At 35.2% G+C, this 15556-nt stretch overlaps 2 protein-coding genes, 1 long non-coding RNA gene and 1 pseudogene across 4 annotated transcripts; 3 read left to right on the top strand and 1 right to left on the bottom strand.

Moving 5' to 3' along the window:
- Positions 1-2196: 2196 nt before the first annotated feature.
- Positions 2197-4556, top strand: LOC145033688 (uncharacterized). Its single transcript, XR_013677655.1, has 4 exons — positions 2197-2919; positions 3892-4025; positions 4113-4361; positions 4430-4556. It is a non-coding gene; the product is annotated as an uncharacterized LOC145033688 (long non-coding RNA).
- Positions 4557-4616: 60 nt separating this feature from the next.
- On the top strand, positions 4617-5796 carry LOC145035567 (uncharacterized). Its single transcript, XM_078984096.1, has 4 exons — positions 4617-4766; positions 4832-4915; positions 5014-5199; positions 5529-5796. Exons 1-3 carry the CDS (start codon positions 4617-4619, stop codon positions 5179-5181), a joined length of 402 nt encoding a protein of 133 aa, XP_078840222.1. The 3' UTR covers positions 5182-5199; positions 5529-5796.
- Positions 5797-7738: 1942 nt separating this feature from the next.
- LOC145035566 (uncharacterized) lies at positions 7739-12664 on the top strand (annotated as a pseudogene). Its single transcript, XR_013678352.1, has 2 exons — positions 7739-12240; positions 12333-12664. The product of XR_013678352.1 is annotated as an uncharacterized LOC145035566 (transcript).
- A 1891-nt stretch (positions 12665-14555) lies between these two features.
- Positions 14556-15302, bottom strand: LOC145035565 (uncharacterized). The gene is made up of 2 exons (XM_078984094.1): positions 15218-15302; positions 14556-14893 (listed from the first exon to the last, which is right to left on the bottom strand). Exons 1-2 carry the CDS (start codon positions 15300-15302, stop codon positions 14556-14558), a joined length of 423 nt encoding a protein of 140 aa, XP_078840220.1.
- Positions 15303-15556: the final 254 nt, after the last annotated feature.

The raw sequence follows: 15556 nt of genomic DNA, 5'->3' as shown, positions 1-15556 counted from the left end.
CTTATGTTTCTTTGGATGTAGAGCTTGCTTATACGATGGTGGCAACCGAGAAATGTCAACATTGCCTGCTGATTATCTGGTGTTGGCAAATGTTGGAGATAGTCGGATTCCACTTCCTTCACCACAAGTTGAGAAACAAGTAAACTTAGTACTCAATCTCTCAAGAGCATGTTTGAACTCCAATCCAAATGAAAGGCCAACAATGCGCACCGTTTCAAATCTATTGATGAAGGCCTCATATTAAACTACATTCAATGTTCTTTTCTTTGGTCATGTTCCCTATATGCATCCTGATAATATTTATTTATTTGAATGCCTTTTTGTTATGAAACTTCTCATATGTTTCCTTAAATCAGTATGTAGTAGATAAACAAATATGTTTGTGAAGATTGACATCTGTTTACAAGCTCCACTTCTGGAAAATCTAGTATTTGTCAAGGACAAATCTGTTGCTGAATAATCTTCAGGTGAAATTTAACAAGTTTTCCCATCACTTGGATTTCCAATAAATGTAAAAAGTAGCGAAAATAACATCGGTAAATTAATTATATCAAAAAATTAATTTTCTACTGTTTACCTGAAATAGATGAAAACTCAAATACAAACACCAATAGAACTTTGAAAAATCTTAAACTAAGAGATGTGGAATTAGTTACCCTGACTTAATGTCAAAAAACAAATAAAAGTTAAATTTAAAATACTTGAAAAGTGTTCTCTTTTTTATATTTACTTTGGCCGTCAACTCCAGTTTCAGTTTAACAATTGTTTTTTCATCGATCTTCTAGTCTCCTAAATTGGCATAATGCTTTAACCTTCCACCAAACTCCATACCATAAAACTCAAATTCAAGAGGGTTGCCAAAGATTGTAGGCAAGTCAGTAATACTTTTTTTTATGCTATATACCCCTACGCTACGTAACTCATTCATATACAAAAACAAGGATTGAATGTCAAAGCAACTTTTCACAGCGTGGAACATTTACACACCAACTTACTAATTAGTTTAACTAGAAGTTACATGTTTTTCATATATAAAACGTCTTCGTTCATTTCATTTGAACATCATATTACACAACTGAGGTTGTAAAATTCGCTAGATGATATTCAATCGATCGACTAGGGTGTAAGGAATAATCATAAGGAAGAGAAGATAAAATGTCATATTCTGGTGTTTAACAATAGTACAATGAGGGTGAGAATGAGAGATGGATGTGAGAAGGAAGAGAAAAGATAATAAATAAATAAATAAATAAATAAATAAAAACTTATCCAGAGGGAGAAATTAAGACAGAGAGACGAATAGCAGAAGGAGAGAAGAACAAATAGAGTCATAAAGTTCAAATTAGGTACTAGTTTCGGATTACTTTTGAATTTTACTGTTTACTTATTTTAAATTTTTTGATATATTTGACTTTTTGACAGATTTTGCTCGATTTTAACTGACTTTGATCTTGGCCAGAATAGGATGTGACTGCCATCTTCTATCAAACATACGTAACTCCAACAAAATAAGTATAACACTGACCAAAATCTAACAAGGGACGAGGCAGTGAAGATATGATGTCACCAGCAGTAAGGCTTACAAAGAAGTCGACAATTTGGGAAAAAGAAAATTGCAGCACTTTATAAACAACACAGAAGACAAGGAGAATGGAGATGGAATCGATTATGCCTAATTCCCTATCTATTGGCATTGCAATTCACATGAAAACATATACTTGAAAGTTGATTGGAGCAAAACACTAACTTGCCTTTGTCATGATGCCCTTTCTGTATTTTTGGAGGACAGTAGCTCTTTCTCAGGTTCTATTCATTTGATTTTTAATTTTGTCTCGCATATTATATTGTTCAAATTAAGAAAATCGAGATGTGCCCCTCAAAAAAACATACTTGAAAATTGTAAAAAAAAAGTAGCTTCAAAAATTAAAAATCGTTTTTAGCATTTAGCTTTTAAAGTTTGAACTAATGTAAGTTGCAAACACATTTTCGCATGTTCACCCTTTTCTTAAAGGGTATTTGAACAGGGAAAAAAAGGTGCTTATAGTTTATTGATTATCTAGGAAACATGATCAAAATTGCTATTCAAGTAATTGAAGCAACTTTAAACTTTAAATATCCACTAAACGTTTCTCACACCCCCTGATAAAGACTATCACCAAAATTTTGTTTTCTAGCCTCTTGGTGGAAAGCCTCGCTTTCAATAAGTTGTTGTTCCAAGAAAATAATGTGGGTATGTGAAAGGACCTACAACATCATTTCATTATGTGGATTCAAAAGATCTCACTACAAGAAATGTTAGCAATAGCAGCAACACCTTTAGTGGCGATGCCAAGCAATAGCGGTGACATGTAATTGACGCGTTACATGCCACCGCTATTGTTTGGTGTCGCCACTATTGATGACACAGTGGCTATCCGCGTGAAATAATCCCCTTCCGTTCGATCATTATTCAATCCTACGGTTCAAAACTCCTACAACACGTGCTTTCTTTTCCATCCAGGGGTGTCGCTGCTAAAACCCCTTTGTCGCCGCTAAAGGTGTTGCCGCTATTGCTAACACAGTGGTGTTCCGTGTGAAATAATCTCTGTCCGTTCGATCATTATTCAATCCTACGGTTGTAAACTCCTAAAACCCCTATGTCGTCGCTAAAACCCTCCTGTCGCCGCTATTGCCTGCCGCTGCTATTGAGTTGCGTTAGATAACCCCCAGTCGACCCTTCTTTCCTTCTATCATTGAATCTCTCAAAGAACTCCGACTACCTGGGCCATCTGCACCCCATTACGATTCCGACCGCCGGGAGCCACTTTACCGGCAACCGACCTTGTTTACCGGTGACCCACCCTCATTACCGGCGACCATCGAGTTTATTGAGGGCAATTCCAACCACAACAACATTTCAATGAAATTGAGCAATCTAAGGTCGAATTTCATTCCCTGATTTATGTTCTTCTTGTGTTTTGATGTTAGTTTTATCATTCAAACCTGATTGTATCATTGATTTCTATGTTTTCTAAGATTTTTTTGGTTAGTGATTTTGAGTATCGATCAAGCCTCTTGTTTGGCTGTAAATTGATGATTTTTGAATGATTATGTATGTTTTATCATATTTTATGCAGCCTATTGTATAATTGATTTGTGCTTATACTCATTGTGGTGTATGGGCATGAAAATGGAATTATACATGGTTTGTGTGATTGTGTATTTAGGTGTATATTTTTCTATGAAATTGGTATTGGATGTGTAAAATGGTAGAAATATGAAATTAGATGTATTGCTTAATTGTTTGAAATTGGAATTTGAATTGGATGTGTTGTATGAAATTGGATGTCTTGTTTAATTTTATGTCAAAGGGAATATGAAAGTTGTATTGTATGTCTAAAATGAAATGAAAAAATGGAATTGAATCTATTGTATATATGTATGATTATGTGATATTTAGGTTTAATAGTTTGGTGTATATAAGATGAAGTGATAAAGTTTTTAATTGATAAGTTATAGTTTTTGTAGTAATTTTAATTTGTGCATGGAAATGTATTTAGATGAATTTGTATGATTTTGTATTTAGAAGTATATGTTGGTTAATTATATTTGTAGCATGAAGAAAATGATCCACAAAGGTATTATGATCAATTTCGTACCATTTTTTTTTTTGAGTTATTACACTTTTAAAGTTCTATAAATGATATTTTTTATAAAGGTTATATTTGTATAATGAATTTTTGCATGGAAAAAATTGAACAAAAAAGAAGCATGCAATAATGCAAAAAAAAGTGTGATGCTATTTTGTATATGTATCTGTATGCAATTTGGAAACTACAATGTTATAATAGAAATTGTATTATTTTTGTATATGTAATATGTGCAAATTCTGTTCATATTGTAATTTTGCAGGCTATATATGAGGTTTAGTTGAGCGATACTCTTCTACGTGATGGCGGATGTTATGGGCTTAGAACATGGAGGTGATGGAGCCGGAGATTCACCACCTCCAGTAGGCTTTGGTCGTGGTCAACACGAACAGGATGGTAAGCCTTATTATGATATATTTGTTAGCTATTTTTATCCATTTATTATAAGCTATCGTGATTAATATTTTGAATTATATTTATAAGCCGAGCTCCCTAAAAAAAGAAGAGGCCTAGCAAAAAAACATTCAACTATCAAAGATAATACGAGCAAACAAGGGAAAGCCCGTAGATTTGGATTTCGATAGGGAGCTAAAATATTCCCTTGTTGGGAACCATGGTAATTGGTTTACCCATGAGATTGGGAAGTATGTATGGATGAACATCCCTTTGAACGTATCTGGTTGGGATAATGTTTCCCCTGCTTTAAAGAATACCACACTGGTTCATCTAAAGGTAACTTGGACAATATTTTAAGTTTAGTTCTAATTGATATTTAACTAACTAAGTTTTTTTATTTGTAGAATAAGTTTGATTTAGATAAGGTTAACTTGAATCCCGAGCGTACTCAGTTGTTGCAGAGCATTGATGCGACTTTGCAAAGAATTTATAGAGGCCGGAAAAATAAAGCGCATACTTATTTTGAGAATGTCGTGGGGCTTACAAATATCCCAAAGGCATTAGCCAACCCCCCCCCCCCCACCCCATGGTATGTCACGTGAAAATTGGGCGCAAGCAGTCGGGCATTTTCAAACTCCTGAATTTCTAAAGCGTTCGGCGTCAAATAAAGGAGTCCGCGCACAACAACAAGTTGTAAACAGAGGGGGATCGTGCTCGTATATCAATGCATGTTTCAAAGAAGTAAGCTATGATATATTTATCTATTTATTTAAATCATAATTAATCTAATTTTTAATGTTAAATAGGACATCGCTCGAATCGAAGCATTTCATAAGGCCAATACTGATCGCCAAGGGGTATTTAGTAGTCCAGCAGTCGAGCAACAATACGTAAGTGGTTAATTTGTATTTTCATATAAGTGTTTATACCATCAAGGGGTACTTAGTAATCTAATTTTTATTATATTTATTATTTTTTGAAAATACAGAATGCTTTACTCTTTGAGATCAGTCAACAAACTCAAGCTTCTTCTGAAGCCAGCGGACAAAATTGTTTTGAAAAAATATTGGGTGTTCGACATGGCCATATCAAAGGCATCGGGCGTAAACCTTCTACGGTTATGTCGATGTACGATCAGGGACAACCACTGACATAGCCACCACCACAATCACAGGTGACAAGACTATTTAATTTATGTAATTGTTTAAAATGTTGGTAATTGTTGGTTTAGTAATAGTTTCAAATTTTGGTAATTGTTAGTTTGATAATAGTTTATATATTGGTAATTGTTAGTTTGGTTATAGTTTAATATATTGGTATTTTATAGCTTGGAAATTGTTAGTTTATAAAAGTACAATGTTGTAATGGTATTTTGTAGGTTGGTAATTGTTAGTTATAGTATAATGCTATAATGTTTTATATGCAATATGTGGAATGTATATTTTGTATATAGAATGTTATAATGCTATTTTAACTTATAAGAATATGTTGTTTTATTTGTAGTTGAAAATGCTTCAAACAATGTTCAAAGATCCGGCATGTAGTGCTGCACTTGAAGATTGGTTTCGTTCGTTCCCACAACGAAATGAAACCGGAGGAAACGAGGAGAGCGATGATGACGAGTAGATAGTTGTAGGATTTTTTTATGTTTTGTTTGTGCAACTATTTTAGACTAGTATTTTCGATATTTTGTTATATGTTAAATCGGACGAGTATTTTAAACGGATATTGTATTAATATTTTGGATTGGAATGATATAGGATTAGATTAATTAATGTCATACCAGTTTTTTTCAATTTTAATGTGAAATATATATATATATATATATATATATATATATATATATATATATATATATATATATATATATATATATATATATATATATAAAAGAAAAACACCAATACCGGCGACACCTTTAGCGGCGACAATAGTTTATTACCGGTGACGGGTCTTTAGCGGCGACATGAGCTTATTAGCGGCGTCATGTCTTTAGCGACGACATGAGCTTATTAGCGGTGACAGTTTGATTAATAGCGACAAAACATCAACGTCGACGTTTTAGTGGCGACAAGCCCCGCTTTTAGCGACGACACCTGTCGTTGGTAATAGTCTAATTTCTTGTAGTGTCTTTACAAGATATTGACATTGCAAATGTGTAAATCTAATTGATTCGAATAATCTAGACCTATAAAATTAAATATATCCCTAGGTACAGGTATCTGTGGGTACACGGTTTGCATCCAAAAATCACAAAACCAAATGTAAATTCTAAGCACCCAAAGATAGGGGTGATATTGAATTTGTACCCCTATGTGGATCTACTTAATTTTGAATATAAATTAAAAAAAAAATCCTAATCTGTTTAAAAATAAAGTTGCTTTTAACCTTTTCTTTAGTTATCTTCATAATGTTAGAATGTGACATTATTTTAAATGTTCATGATAGAAAATTAATGACTAACAGCCCAGGAGGTGATAACAAAGATATGGATGAAATAAAGTTTCTAAATCTTTTTTCCATTTGTTCATACCTTAAAAGAATATGCCAGGAGCATTCATTTTTTATAGTCTCTTAAAGTAGCCCTCACAATTGGCGCATCTTTAAAGTAACTTAATTAGTCATCCGGTAAATAACATTGATTAATGAAATAAAGCACACTCCACTTCGCTTTGTATAATTGTATATGTTCCCTCTTGTCTTCACATAACAATTAATGTGTCCCATTTATTAAATGATTGAAAGTTTTGTTGATTGATTCTTTTTTTTTTTTTAATTACAGTAAATTATAAAAATGGTCCTTGTGGTTATGTATTTTCCAGGTAGCTTCACTGAATAAAGATGGAGGTATTCAGATTCTACCATCTCTTTAGCATGCTTCACTCACTTGTACCCTGCAACTTATCCATTCAGTGTTATATGGATAATCAATAAATATACAAACGATATTAAATTTTTATACTAACATTCACCTCCATGGAAGCGTCATAAACTTACAAGTGATTCAAGCGTCTTCTTAGACACCATAGAGAAACCTCATTCATTCACCGGTGATTGAAGCAATTCGTAGGAGTTGGTTAGCCCAGAAGATTAAAACGATGAAACCACATTCCTTTGTGCTTTAGTTACTTGTACAGTACAGTATTTGAAGCAATGAGCCAATGAATAAGATTTGACCATAGAATAAGTTTTCCAGTAATAAGTTTTCTATTACAGAAGATGAATTCCGAAAATTTTTTAAATTACCATGGTATGTAATTTGAAACAATAGTAATGAGTATACACAGTTTCACATAATAATCACTTTGATAGGTACATTTGCTTTACGATTGAACCTTTTAATTACAATTAATTGAAAAACAAATATAAATGTGTACCAAATCAATTGAAATAATATTAGTGTTACACTTCTATTTCCATGATTCACATATGATACAATTGTCTTCTTGCTGACACCTATAGCTAATTTCTTTATTAACCTTCAGGTTTTTCTAAAATTCTATGAGAAATACCATTAAAAGTTTAACACACTCCTTTTGGAAAAGTATGACAATGACTTCTCAGTACAGGACGCTCTGGAAAAATATGGCATTGCCTAATTTTTATTTTAATTTATTTTATTTGACAAGGGAAAATATAAAACAAGAGAAATGCATGGCTGAAGTATAAATTACGACATTCAAATCATCCTTTTTCAAAAACCAGCATTGCAAAGCAAATAATGTCATCTTCAAACTTCTTACTTTTCTCACTAGCTCTACTAATCCTCACACTCTCCCCCATACCAAATTTTGCTTCTTCTTCTTTAGAGGAAGCCAATGCTCTTCTTAAATGGAAAAAAAGCCTTCAAATCCCAAACAATTCCTTGGTTTCTTCATGGATTTCCCTCCCTTTGAATTCTAGTGCATTAATTCCATGCACTTCTTGGTTTGGAGTAGTTTGCAATGCTGATGGGAGCACTCAGAGGCTAAACCTCAGTTCATGTGGCTTAAACGGTACACTCCACCAATTTCCATTCTCTTTGCTACACAATCTTACATATCTTGATCTCACTATAAACAACTTCTTTGGCCCCATCCCACCAGAAATCCGACTCCTCTCCAAACTTGTATATCTTGATTTTTCAGTGAATAAGTTTTCTGGAGTAATCCCACCTGAAATAGGAAACCTGCGCCAGTTAACCATCTTACGCAAATATTCAAACAATATATCTGGCACAATTCCTTCATCATTGGGTGATTTGACATCTTTGAATGTCCTTTATTTGTTCCGAAATCAACTCTCTGGTCCCATTCCTATTGAACTTGGGAATTTGAAGTCTCTCACTGATCTTGAGGTGAGCAACAATCTGCTTAATGGTTCCATTCCTTCATCATTGGGTGATTTGACATCTTTGAATATCCTTTATTTTCACCACAATCAACTCTCTGGTCCCATTCCTAATGAACTTGGGAATTTGAAGTCGCTCACTGATCTTCAGGTGAGCAACAATCTGCTTAATGGTTCCATTCCTTCATCATTGGGTGATTTGACATCTTTGAATGTCCTTTATTTGCACCACAATCAACTCTCTGGTCCCATTCCTATTGAACTTGGGAATTTGAAGTCTCTCACTGATCTTGTGGTGAGCAACAATCTGCTTAATGGTTCCATTCCTTCGTCATTGGGTGATTTGACATCTTTGAATGTCCTTTATTTGCACCACAATCAACTCTCTGGTCCCATTCCTATTGAACTTGGGAATTTGAAGTCTCTTACTGATCTTGTGGTGAGCAACAATCTGCTTAATGGTTCCATTCCTTCGTCATTGGGTGATTTGACATCTTTGAATGTCCTTTATTTGCACCACAATCAACTCTCTGGTCCCATTCCTATTGAACTTGGGAATTTGAAGTCTCTCACTGATCTTGTGGTGAGCAACAATCTGCTTAATGGTTCCATTCCTTCGTCATTTGGTGATTTGACATCTTTGAATGTCCTTTATTTGCACCACAATCAACTCTCTGGTCCCATTCCTATTGAACTTGGGAATTTGAAGTCTCTCACTGATCTTGTGGTGAGCAACAATCTGCTTAATGGTTCCATTCCTTCATCATTGGGTGATTTGACATATTTGAATGCCCTTTATTTGCATCACAATCAACTCTCTGGTCTCATTCCTATTGAACTTGGGAATTTGAAGTCTCTAATTGATATTGAGGTGAGCAACAATCTGCTTAATGGTTCCATTCCTTCATCATTAGGTGATTTGACATCTTTAAATGTCCTTTATTTAGACGAAAATCAACTCTCTGGTCCCATTCCTATTGAACTTGGTAATTTGAAGTCTCTCACTGATCTTTTGGTGAGCAACAACCAGCTTAATGGTTCCATTCCTTCATCATTGGGTGATTTGACATCTTTGAATGTCCTTCATTTGCACAAAAATCAACTCTCTGGTCCCATTCCAATTGAGCTTGGAAATTTGAGTTCTCTCACTAAGCTAGCCATGTACAAGAATCAACTTAATGGTTCTATTCCTTCATCATTGGGTGATTTAACATATCTGAGTGTCCTTTATTTGTACAAAAATCAACTCTCTGGTCTCATTCCTATTGAACTTGGGAATTTGAAGTCTCTAACTGATCTTGAGGTGAGCAACAATCTGCTTAATGGTTCCATTCCTTCAACATTGGGTGATTTGACATCTTTAAATGTCCTTTATTTCGACGAAAATCAACTCTCTGGTCCCATTCCTATTGAACTTGGGAATTTGAAGTCTCTCACTGATCTTGCGGTGAGCAACAATCAGCTTAATGGTTCCATTCCTTCATCATTTGGTGATTTGACATCTTTGAATGTCCTTTATTTGCACCACAATCAACTCTCTGGTCCCATTCCTATTGAACTTGGGAATTTGAAGTCTCTCACTGATCTTCAGGTGAGCAACAATCAACTTAATTGTTCCATTCCTTCATCATTGGGTGATTTGACATCCTTAAATGTCCTTTATTTAGACGAAAATCAACTTTGTGGTCCCATTCCTATTGAACTTGGGAATTTGAAGTCTCTCACTAAGCTTGGTCTGAGTTACAATCAACTTAGTGGTTCTATTCCTTCATCATTGGGTGATTTGATATCTTTAAATGCCCTTTATTTGAACGAAAATCAACTCTTTGGTCCTATTCCTATTGAACTTGGGAATTTGAACTCTCTCATTCATCTTCAAGTTAGAGGGAATCAGCTTAGTGGTTCCATTCCTTCATCATTGGGTGATTTGACATCTTTAAATGTCCTTTATTTCGACGAAAATCAACTCTCTGGTCCCATTCCTATTGAACTTGGGAATTTGAAGTCTCTCACTAATCTTTGTTTGAGTTACAATCAACTTAGTGGTGCCATTCCTTCATCACTAGGAAACCTCAGCAAGCTACAGACTCTATCCCTTCACACAAATCAACTTAGTGGTGCCATTCCTTCATCACTAGGAAACCTCAGCAAGCTACAGACTCTGTACCTTCACACAAATAAACTATTTGGTTCGATTCCACTAGGATTGGGAAGTCTAGAGACACTTGAGCTGTCAAATAATCATTTTTGTGGCCATTTACCAGAAGATTTGTGCCATGGGGGAAAGCTTCAAAAGTTCACAATAAATGCTAATCATCTCACTGGGCCTATTTCAAGAGGCTTACAGAATTGTTCCAGCTTAATTAGGGCTCGTTTTGATCAAAATCAATTCATTGGAGATATATCCAATAGCCTTGGCATCTATCCACGCTTAAAATATCTAGATATCAGTCACAATAATTTTCATGGGCAGCTTTCTCAAAACTGGAGTCAATGCAAGAATTTGGCAACCTTAGTGATGGCCAATAACAATATCAGTGGTAGCATACCACCAGAGTTTGCACATTCAACTCAATTCCAAAGGCTTGATCTTTCATCCAACCAGTTGGTCGGTGAAATCCCAAAGGAGTTTGGGAAGATGAAAAGAATGCTGAATTTATCCTTGGCTAATAACCAACTTTCAGGTATTATACCTCCACAACTCGGATCTTTAGAACTCCTTGAAGTACTCGATCTATCTACAAATAGATTGAATGGGTCAATACCAAGAAGTATTAGTCAATGGGAATATATCCACTACTTGAATCTTAGTAATAACATGCTCGGTGAAAAAATTTCATCTGAAATTGGCAAATTATTTCAACTTACAGAAGTTGATTTATCTCAGAATTGGCTCACAGAAGTGATACCATCTGAAGTTCAAAGTTTGAAAAATCTACAAAAGTTGAATCTTTCTCACAATAGACTATTTGGTTCTATTCCTAACGGTTTTACAAGTTTGCCTAGTGGGATTGACATCGACCTGTCCAACAATGAGCTCACAGGTCCAGTTCCCCTTTGCTCCAACTTTGTGAACGCGTCCTTACAAGGCAATCCAGGTTTGTGTGGAAATTTTACAGGACTAGAATTGTGTGCAAGTCAAATCCTGAAGAAGAAAAATGATCCCTTTCATCATCGGCTCATCCTGGTAATTATGCTCCCTCTTATCGGGGTAATTTTACTTGGTTTATTCATATGTGGCTTCATTGCTTATCGAAAACAAAAGAGACATTCTCCACAGAAACCATTGGACAAGAAGGTGGTGATTATTTCTCCATAATAAGTTTTGATGGAGGAGTAGTGTATGATGATATCTTGAAAGCAACGGACAATTTTCATGAAGCATATGCTATTGGGACCGGAGGATATAGGACTGTGTACAAAGCCGAGCTACAACCTAAAAATGTGGTAGCAGTCAAGAAACTTCACTCATCATCTGAGAATGTTGATCATAATGGATTCCTTAATGAGGTACGAGCATTAACGAACATAAGGCATCGAAACATAGTGAAACTTTATGGATATTGCTCACATGCCTGCCACTCATTTTTGATTTATGAGTACCTTGAAAAGGGAAGCCTTGGATCAATCTTAAGAAGTGATGTCTTAGCAAAAGAATTGGATTGGTTGAAAAGGGTCAATATTGTAAAGGCTACAGCTAATGGTTTAGCTTATATGCATCACGACTACTCGCCTTCTATAATTCATAGATACATTTCCATTGCCAACATCCTTCTTGATTCTGATTATGAGGCACATATTTCTGATTTTGGCACATCCAAGCTTTTAAAGCTAGACTCATCCAATTGGACCGCAATTGCTGGGACCTATGGTTATATCGCACCAGGTAACATAATCATGTGATTGTAGTTCAAAATTTTCATAGAATCATGTGGGGTTGATAAAACTTTTTTTTATCTTATGTCTCATTGGATGTAGAGCTTGCTTATACGATGGTGGCAACCGAGAAATGTGATGTGTATAGCTTTGGGATTGTTGCACTAGAAGTGATCATGGGAAAGCATCCCGGTGAACTACCAACGTTGTCTGTTGATTATCTGGTGTTAGCAAATGTAGGAGATAGTCGGATTCCACTTCCGTCACCACAAGTTGAGAAACAAGTAAATTTAGTACTTAATATCGCAACAGCATGTTTGAACTCAAATCCAAAAGAAAGGCCAACAATGCGCCAAGTTTCAAATCTCTTCATGAAGGATCTGCTTTGAATTGACATCTCTGGTTGCCTGATACTGTGTACTTCCAATGTGTAATTTTCTTGAGTTTCCTATGATGCATCTAGATTATATGTATTAGTTTGATTTCCTAATGGTTAAAAAACTTTTCATATGTTTTATAGCACCATGTAGTATAACTATAATTGTGTATGTGATCGTTTTTGAGCAAAGAGTATATGAATAATTGCATCAAAATTTTCTTAGGCGCCTCTGTTATTTTACTTTTGGTTTACACATAAATAAAACAATAGGAAAATATATCAAATACAAATGATAACTTTTCTACTCAAATACAAATTTCAATAAAGTTTTTAAACAATATATACAGAAACACAATCTCAAGTTACAAATAGCAATAGAGTCAAATTACAAGATGCAGGTCATCCATCATACACTTGACCTGATGCACAAATATTTGTTCTCCAATGCATGTGAAAATAGACATAGACTCAAATCCAGAAACCAATACTCTTACATCATACATACAAAAAATATTTATATATTCTGTTGGTATCCGTTGCAATTAATCTCAACACTAAATAAATAAAAAACCCCTAACAGTTATATGTTGAAGGATCTTAAATAGTTTATCATTGGTTCTAAAGCAATGTTCTACATAAGCGTTTTCTGTATGCTCACTAAAATGGCAGACAACTCGGACAATGTTGGAGTGCTACTTAATGATTTCAATGAAATTAGTATTTTGGAATCATCCTGAGCTAATCTTATCATAAGAGGCTAAGAGGTTACTGACTTAGTACCATATACAAAGAGGTTGTATCTTAATATGAAAAATTAGCCAAACAAGAATGAAGCATTAAATTCAAAAAATTCATTCATGCATTTCATCAAACACTTGTTATGCACTATAATCACATTTTTTGAACAAGCATGTGCTAGTGAACCTAAATACGTTTTAATCGATATCCACTTCAATGATGAGAAAGAAGGCGAGAAAAGAAACCAATACATACGTTTTATTTGATATCCACCTCAACGATGATCAACACTTCAATCACTCTCCTTCCACTATGGAAATGGATTTACACCAATACAAAATCACCAATCTGTTTTAAATTAAAATATTTTTTGCGATTTGGTAGTGATTTCTGATGGATTAAAAACAATTTGTGTAATCGATGAAGGATTCTAATAATTTTGTTGTGGTTTTGCTAAGATCTCACTTGTTATAATTAATCAAACAGAATAACAAGTTAGATTATAGAGAATTTTGGGATTCAACAAACTAACTTAATAAAACTGTAATCAAAAGATTGCATAAAAGATAGAAATTCTGGCAGTTCGAGATGCCAGGGGTCTCCCAAAGAAAATAAACTACAACTTAACTCAATGATCCCCTCACTGACTATATAAAGAACATAACTGAAAAAAGTAAATTACTTAATTGCCCCTGCTTCTCACGAATTGCTTATTCACATTTACTTTCCTTTCTTGCCCTTTCTTGAATAAGTGAGTAATTGTTTATTTCCTTTGTTATCCTTCCTTGAGTAAGGTGGAATGACGGAAATTGATGATTTATTGGAGTCAGGTCCTCCCAAGTTGCTTCAGTGGGTGGTAATTTCTGCCATTTGATTAACACTTCCTGTTGATTGCCATCTGGTAGTTCCCTGAGTCGCACTACTAACAACTCTTCTGGTTCCACCTGCAAGTCTATAGTTTCCTCAATCGTAACAGGTAACTTTTGAAGTACAGAGTGATCCCCTACAGCAAGCTTCAGCTGTGACACATGAAAAACAGGGTGTATTTGAGTTCCTACGGGAAGATCCAATCCGTTGACTAACAGTAAATGGGCCATAAAAACGTGGAGCTAACTTCTCACAAGCACGGTTCATCACTGATTTTTTGTCGGTAAAGCTGTAATTTGAGATACACCTTATCTCCTACCTTGTACTCCACCTCCTTTCTTTTATTTGTCCTCCATAGTTTTCATGCGTTGTTGAGCACGCATTAAGTTAAATTTGAGATCATCTAGAACTGCATCTCGCTCCAATAATTGGTTTTCAAAGGAAGCTACAACGGTTTGTCCCACTTCATATTTGATAACTTTAGGCGGATCCCTGCCATACAAGGCTTTAAATGGTGCACATAGGATAGATACATGGTCAGATGTATTGTACCAATACTCTGCCCAAGATAACCAACGGGCCCACTCCTTGGAGCTGCCATTAATGAAACAACGTAAGTAAGTCTCCAATGTCTTATTCATAACTTCTGATTGTCCATCAGTTTGTGGGTCGTAGGACCCTACAAATGAAACAATTCTCGCCAAAGCTTACTAAGAAAAATGCAGTCTCTATCTGACACAATAGATGTGGGAAAACCATGGAGTTTCACAATTTCTTTGACAAATAATCGGGCTACTGTTTCAGCGGTAAAGGGGTGTCAGGTTCAAAAAATGGGCGTATTTGGATAATCGATCTACCACAACAAGTATTACATCAGCCCCATGGGATTTGGGTAATGCCTCATAAAATCCATTGTAACCGCCTCCCAAACTTGATTAGGTAAATTAATAGGTTGTAGCAAGCTGGAGGGACGTGTAGTAGAATTTTTTTGTTGCTGACATACCGCACATTCTATATCCTGAAGTGTCAGCCTCAATAATGAAATCTCTTGTGAAATCTGGCATCGCCAAAACCGGAGCTTTTGTCATGATCTGTTTTACCTGCTGAAACGCCAACTCGCTGTTGTTGACCAGTTAAAGTTTCCTTTCTTTAATAATTCTGTCATTGGTGCTGCCACAGAAGCAGATCTCCGTATAAATTTTCAATAATAACCGGTAATAAGCCCAAGAAACCCCCTTAATTCTCTCAAATTCTGTGGTGAAGTCCAGTTGATAATCGCTTATATTTTATCCGGGTCAACAGCTACCCCCGAGCTGGAGATGACATGCCCCAGGTAGGTAAC

The sequence above is a fragment of the Lactuca saligna genome, chromosome 3 (genome assembly GCF_052625555.1).
Source record: "Lactuca saligna cultivar CGN05327 chromosome 3, ASM5262555v1, whole genome shotgun sequence".
Classification (NCBI taxonomy): Eukaryota; Viridiplantae; Streptophyta; class Magnoliopsida; order Asterales; family Asteraceae; genus Lactuca; species Lactuca saligna.
The sequence above is the reverse complement of the archived record's forward strand: the minus strand, read 5'-3'. Positions and strand labels throughout refer to the sequence as shown.

Bases quoted from the DNA above. Each gene is read 5' to 3' on its own strand.
- LOC145035567 (XM_078984096.1), top strand. From the start codon at position 4,617: ATGTCACGTGAAAATTGGGCGCAAGCAGTCGGGCATTTTCAAACTCCT. The intron at 4,767-4,831 runs GTAAGCTATGAT...AATGTTAAATAG, and splicing joins TCAATGCATGTTTCAAAGAA to GACATCGCTCGAATCGAAGC. The intron at 4,916-5,013 runs GTAAGTGGTTAA...TTGAAAATACAG, and splicing joins CAGCAGTCGAGCAACAATAC to AATGCTTTACTCTTTGAGAT.
- LOC145035565 (XM_078984094.1), bottom strand. From the start codon at position 15,302: ATGACAAAAGCTCCGGTTTTGGCGATGCCAGATTTCACAAGAGATTTC. The intron at 14,894-15,217 runs GTATGTCAGCAA...TTTCATTTGTAG, and splicing joins TTCAGGATATAGAATGTGCG to GGTCCTACGACCCACAAACT.